Source organism: Tenrec ecaudatus, chromosome 2 (genome assembly GCF_050624435.1).
Source record: "Tenrec ecaudatus isolate mTenEca1 chromosome 2, mTenEca1.hap1, whole genome shotgun sequence".
Lineage (NCBI taxonomy): Eukaryota > Metazoa > Chordata > Mammalia > Afrosoricida > Tenrecidae > Tenrec > Tenrec ecaudatus.
The window spans coordinates 139,441,303-139,447,651 of NC_134531.1; the positions used below are offsets into that span (position 1 = coordinate 139,441,303).

At 47.5% G+C, this 6,349-nt stretch overlaps 1 protein-coding gene across 3 annotated transcripts in view; it reads left to right on the forward strand.

Moving 5' to 3' along the window:
* Window positions 1-2,718, forward strand: part of TCF7 (transcription factor 7) — a 32,560-nt gene extending 29,842 nt beyond the window's left edge. For 2 of the 3 annotated variants that reach the window (XM_075541547.1, XM_075541548.1), the window contains one exon: window positions 508-2,718. In XM_075541547.1, the coding sequence (XP_075397662.1) occupies window positions 508-587 (80 nt within the window). In that variant the 3' untranslated portion in view covers window positions 588-2,718. Of the gene's footprint in view, window positions 1-484 lie in introns of all 3 variants that reach the window. The other variant, XM_075541549.1, reaches the window with a different exon arrangement.
* Window positions 2,719-6,349: the final 3,631 nt, after the last annotated feature.

Here is a 6,349-nt window from a genome sequence, read left to right on the forward strand (position 1 = left end):
GGCAGAGGAATTCAGTGTGTGCTCTCTGGGATGGCAGGTAGCCTGTCCTCGGGGGCCTAGTCTTACCACAAGCCCAGAGGCCCAAGGTGGGACCACACCACTCGGAGGCATGCAGTGGCCAGAGCCCCAGGGAAGAGCCTGGCTCCGTGCTGCCTTTGCATCTTCTGGCCCCAACCAACCCTGAGACTGCCCAGCCCAAGAAGCTACAGCCCTATCTGCCCCTCTGCCCTAAATCTATCTGACCATGGGAACCAAAAAGTGCAAAAGGTAGGGTGTGGGTGGGTTTCCAGGTCACAGAAGCTCCTTGGGGGCCATCTGGGGGCCCTGCTAGGTGCCAGAGGCCAGGCACAGCTCAGCTATAGAGCTACTTCCGGCCTGAGGGTGCACGGAGTTGGTGGGAGGGGTGAGGAGGCAGGCTAGCCCTGTGCAGAAACATCGGTTGTCAGTTGTGGTGTATGATTCTGACTCCACCCTCTGTTTACAGATAACTCTCTTCACTATTCCTAGGAGGAAAAAGAAGTGCACTCGGTACTTACCCGGAGAAGGCCGCTGCCCCAACCCCGTTCTTCCCGCTGACAGTGCTCTAGGCTGCCCAGGGTCCCCAGCCCCCCAGGACTCGCCCTCATCCCTCCTGCTGCCCCATTTCCCCACAGAACTGCTCGCTAGCCCTGTGGCGCCCACACCTCCTTCACAAGGTCTCTCTGCTGTTCTCAGCCTCCCAGCCCCTTGGGCCCCCACAGACCACCCCCAGCACCCTGCCGACTACACAGGTACAGCGACAGGCAACCTAGCAGGCCCAGGACACTCAGCCACCTCCAGGAACCCACCTCCTGAGAGGTGGCGAAAGAGGCCCAAAGCAAGTGGAAACCAGCCAGAGGCTCAGGCCCTGAGGAGTTCAGAGGCTGCCCAACTTCTGCCTAACTCTGGGGCCAGTGCCTCAGAGCCATGTTGATGTGTCATCTCATGGAGGGCATCCATGTGCCTGTGGCAGCCTGCTTTTCACTGTGCCCTGCTGTCCCCTTTCTTTACTGCTGAGAGATGGGCTAGACTGAGCCCAGCTACCCTCCCTGCCCCCACACCAAGAATAAGCCAGTTGGTCAAACATAAGCATGGCCAGAAAAGAACCACAAAGCTCAAGATGACAACGCTACTCTCTTAAGGGACTGCAGAAGCCGTTTCAGAAAACCAGCTGCTGCTCAGAAACTGGACCAGACAGAGCCTGTGTGTTCTCAGGAGGGGCAGGCCAGCAAAAGGCTGGACCCCAGGGATAAGCAGACAGTGCCCAGGATTGGGGTGGGATCTGGCTCTAGGCCAAATGGCTTAGAACTGCTTCCTGAGCAGCATACCTGCCTAGAGGAAGCTGCAGCCAGCAGTCCAGAGATGTTGTGGCCATGGCTGGTGGGCATTCTTTCCAACCCAGAGCACCTTTGCACAGATCCATTTCCAGCCCTCAGGTAGTTGTGAGAGCAAGCAAATCCCAGACCCCACATCCACCAGTGCCTGTCTTCTAGCATCATACCGCAGTTTCTGTCCCGGGGGAGAGCTGCAGGAAGGGCAGGGCCAAACGGAGGACCGAGACAAGCAAAGCGAGGAGCCCAGAGGACCTCTAGTGGTAGGCAGTGGGTTTACACCACTACCTACTTTAACCCATTTCTGAGCCAAGCTTTGACCCTGAGCCTTGAAAAACAAGCCTTTTACAATTTTTTATTTAATTTTATTGTTTTTTTCAACCTCTTCACTGTACATAGCCTGAATTCAAAGAAAAAGGGCTGTCCATGTTCCCCAACACACACCCTTCAAGAAAAGCTTTCAGTTCCCACTTTAGCCATTGGCTTCTCAAGAGTCCAAAGATCACATCTTCTACTGTAGCACTGTAAGAAGTCTTGAGAAAGAAAAAAAGAGGACCATTGTAGTGTTCAAAATATTTTTGTACTGTTAATACGTCATCATAGAATCAACTTTTTAGACATTGAGAATAAACATACTTTTTACTGGATTTCCTTTTCAGAGCCTGACCCTGATCCCTCACAGAGGAGTCGGAGACCCTTTCCCTTCCCTTTCCTGCAGCCACAGAACTTGCTTTGTTTCCAACTACAGCACATGGGTTTCCAAAATGCCCAGCTGCAGAAGCCTTGTTACTGCTCCTACAAATTTGGGGCTTTGGCTCAACCCCATCCCCAAGAGCTGGGCTTTTCTGGAAGCAAAAGCTTCCATTAAAAAAAAAAAAAATCAATGCAGGCCAGCCTCCCAGTGCTATAGAGAAGAACCCTTAGCTCTGAAATAGGTCACAAGACCCCACAGACTACACTTTCTCCTAAAACATCTATCCTGTTTTAAGTCAAATGAGACCAAATGAGTCTTCTAACCTGCTAACAAACTCCAAAGAAATGTTATTTTAATAGCACCACCACCCCAAGGTGTGCCTATTAAGGCACTTGAAGTGTTTTTCATTCAAGAGCTCAAGTTTGAGTGACACATCGCCAGCCTGGTTTTTAAACATGTTAAAGTATACAATGGTCTCATGAGACCTGCTGTGAAAGTAAAAGATGTTCGAAAACTCCCAAATAGGCCACTCAACCATCAAATCAAGTGTTGGGCTGGAAGTGCTTCCCAGTGGACAGCCATCCTCTCCTCTGGGCCAGAAGGCATCCTTCCTGTACTGTCATTTTCACTTAAAGTTCTAGTCTCTGGGTTTTACATTTTTAAAGATGTGTATAAATAAAGTCATGTCCTAGAGCAGTGTCTATTTAGAAGTAGAACACTGGAAGTTGTAATTCTACACTCTCCTCTGGGCGGGTACTAGAGGAGATCAGCCATTCCCTTGACATCTGTTCCGTTTTAAAGAATTCCACTCTGGCCACTGGCCTACTTGTTTCAAAAACTACATTCTAACCAGGGCTTATGCAAGACCAGGCTGCTGCATCTGATTTGGTGTCTCATTTAGAATACACTGGCACAAGAACAATGCACCCTCTGTAGGGGCTTTGGTAGCTTTGTTAAAAATCAGACTAACCTCCTTAAGCAGATTTCAAAGAAGAAACTCAAACCTTCCCAGATCACACGGATACATTCCTGAGGCCAGAGGGCGACTTAAGTTTGCAACCCCAAATAACCTAACCCCACCTCACTTCCAGCCAAGAGCCAACCCTGTGCAATTGCAGACACTTCCCAAGACACCTGGCAGGCACGAGCGGGCTCCCTTCATGGTCCTTGGCCACTTGTGTTAGATATGATGAGGGCTCAGCAGAACAAGCTAGCAGGGCTTCCCAAGCCTCCCACTTTGGAGGTAGGTAGCCCTGTGGCTAGATTTTCTTGCTGAGCTGTCATTTTTTAATGGTTCCCTTGGTCTGTTCCTTTTGGCTTGTGAGCCCCAAGCTGGCTCCAAACACCACTGGTACACAGCTTTAGTTCATGTACAGTATGCCTGGCTGGGAGGCTCCAAGCAGAACAAGAGAATAATTCTTTACATTTGGTTTTAGAGGAAAGTGATTTCTGCATCCATTTCTAGGAAAACAGCATAGAAGGGGCAAGTCATAGTCATGTTCAACACCCACTTGCTCAGCCTGCGTAACATGGTAAAGACTTTAAAACCTCCAAACTAGTTTATTACATAAAAAGCTGCTTCAGCAGAAGACTTTTCAACATGCTGACACCACCTGAACCTCTTCACAGCTTTACAAGTCCACCAGGAGGCCTTGGAAAGAAACGGAGCCTGTTTCTTGTGTCCACTTCCTCAATCCTACCTATTCCAGTCACAACTGGCTGTCCTCAAACCACCCTGCCCTGTGGGCAACATCTTTAACTCCGGCTCCTCTGCTCTGTAAGAAGCCAACAGACCTGTACTGCTCTACGTGTTTCTGGTTGCCAGCAGGGGTCCAAGAAGACCCCAGCACCTTCAGCTTTTCACACATCAGCAAGGAGTTTAGAAATAGAAAACAAAGATGGGCATGTTCCCTTATCAACTAAGACCTTTAAGTGGATAAGGATAGCTTGGGATTGGGCAGAATTAACTAAAAGACACACCTCCATCCTGGGGGAAAACAACTAGCCCAGCCCAGCAATTGTCCTGCACCAGTGTAAGGTAAGTGGCACTGCTTCTGAAGAGCCAGCAGCTAAGAGTTGGGAGGCACTGTTACTAGCTCAGGATGACACATTCACACTTATTGGGGGGTTTGGAGCAGGTCTTTGCACTCAGGATGTCTTCCATGCATTTATCTGAAGCTTTGTTCTTCCCAGCAAGTGGAGTCAATGTTAGGGGGGAGAAGAGGAGGAGGAGCGATCAGGTTCCATGTCAAATAAATAGCACCACTCTGGAAATGTCTCTTCTAGGGTTTTCTGAGTGCAGTTCAATCTGTAACCCTGCCCTTTTCAATACAGCTGTGCCAGAACAACCTGCAGTGCATTTTAAGTGGGTGACTGAGGAGTTGTGAAACGGTAGGCTCAAACTAAAAGAGAGAGGGATTTCTAGGTGGGAGGTAGTGAGAGCACGTCTATGGAAAGAAACCAAAGGCTAGCACATAACTGATCAGATGTTCAGAAATACTCGAACTTTTAGAGGGGTGGGGTATAAGAAGGGACCTGAGCTGGAGATGTGAAAGCAAAGCATTATATTCCTCACCCACGATGCCACTCGGTTCTGGCCCACAGACAAAATATGTAAGACAGGACAGTGCAAACTGCAACAGGTACATACTGCACACCATCCACAAGTTCACAGCCTGTACACTCAAACTACAGCTCACCTAGGAAATAATGGCTCCAGAGTACTCTCACGCCCACTGACAGCTCAGCAGCAGGGTAACATGGCGTTTATGCTGCACAGGTGGCCGACAGCTCAGTCCTGTGACAAACAAGGGGTATGCCCTCAACTACTACTAAACCATACACTTGAATGAAGTATGGACTTCTATCCACATTTTCTAGTCAAAGAGGCTTGTGGGGAAAAAAAACCCAAAACTAATATACCCACAAAACTGACATGTTCGTAGAACCAAGCTTGGCTAAACTAGTAAAAGTCTCCGCCTCAGGTGCTGTGCCGTCTCTGGGAATCACACTGACAAGAGCAGATCAGATGGGAAAAAGGGGGCAATGAGTTTATGTTGTGGGGGTCGGAGTATACACTGAAGACTAATCCCTGTCAATGAGTTGCCCAGAGGACTGTTCATGTGTATGTTCTGCTGTATAGTCTCAACAGCAACAAAAATCAAATTTAGATAGGCACACCCCATTCTTTCTCACTGCACAATGGAATCTGATTTTTTAGCAACAGTAAGTAAGAAAATGTACTCAGGATTCAAGTTGCAAATTGTTCCTCTCCGCCCAGTCCCCAGACCACCACTGTGGGGAGGGGGGAGGGATTTCAACATTAAAAAAACCTTTCAGATTAAAGATTCTGTGTTTGAGGACCCCTGGTGGTATAATGGTTACATCCTGGCTGTAATCCTTATGGTCAGGTAAGTTTGAAACTACCACCAGTTCCTTGGGAGAGAGATTTATGTTTTGAAGCACAGTAATTTAGTACGATGAACATTCATGAGGTTGGTTCCTCCCCACCTGGACATATACTGAGCTTTAGAAAAATAAAAATCTTCACATGGTGGTGGCAGCAAACAAAGCAAGGTTATGAGATGAGCAAGATTCTACTGACCATGGACAAGAGGGTGGCAATCTAAACAAGGTGGAACCCTGCTACCTTCCCCACTAAAACTAGGATGGGTAGAAAGCGGGTCCACTTGCTGGGATTAAAGGGAATTATGGATTAGAACAATTTCAAAAGTTAGCAAGATTATCTCTGTAAAGGCTAAGGACCAAACTTTAAGCTTTTGCCAAACACAGTGTATCTTAGATTTTTTTAAATGTTAAAAATGTAAACAGATGAACCAGACTGGACCCTCGTTTGGGGCTGCTTGGTAAAAGGAATTAATGTCAAATTGCAAAGAGGATTTCCGGTAAAAGGTGACTTGGGGACAAGTCAAGAGTAAAGGCACACTTTTATCACGGATAACCTGAGTATCCGAGTAGCTCCTTGTAAATGTGAAGAGAATACAGATTAAGTGTGAATATGGATTTTTTTTTTAAATAAAAGAAAAATAGTGAGCCAGGTCAAGCCAAAAAGACAATGCCGCTCCTCTGCTGGGGGAGCCGGGAACAATGGCAATTTTGTGTGCCTGTGTACACCAGTTACTAACTAAAGGAGTGGCACCAGGGAACTATTTAAATGACAACCATGAGAGAGAAGACGATTAGTGCTGTTATATCAGCCATCTCAAATAAGCAGCTACCCAAGCACATTTCTTTTCGATATACATACATATACATTTAACCCATATATTATGAAGGGAAGAGAAAC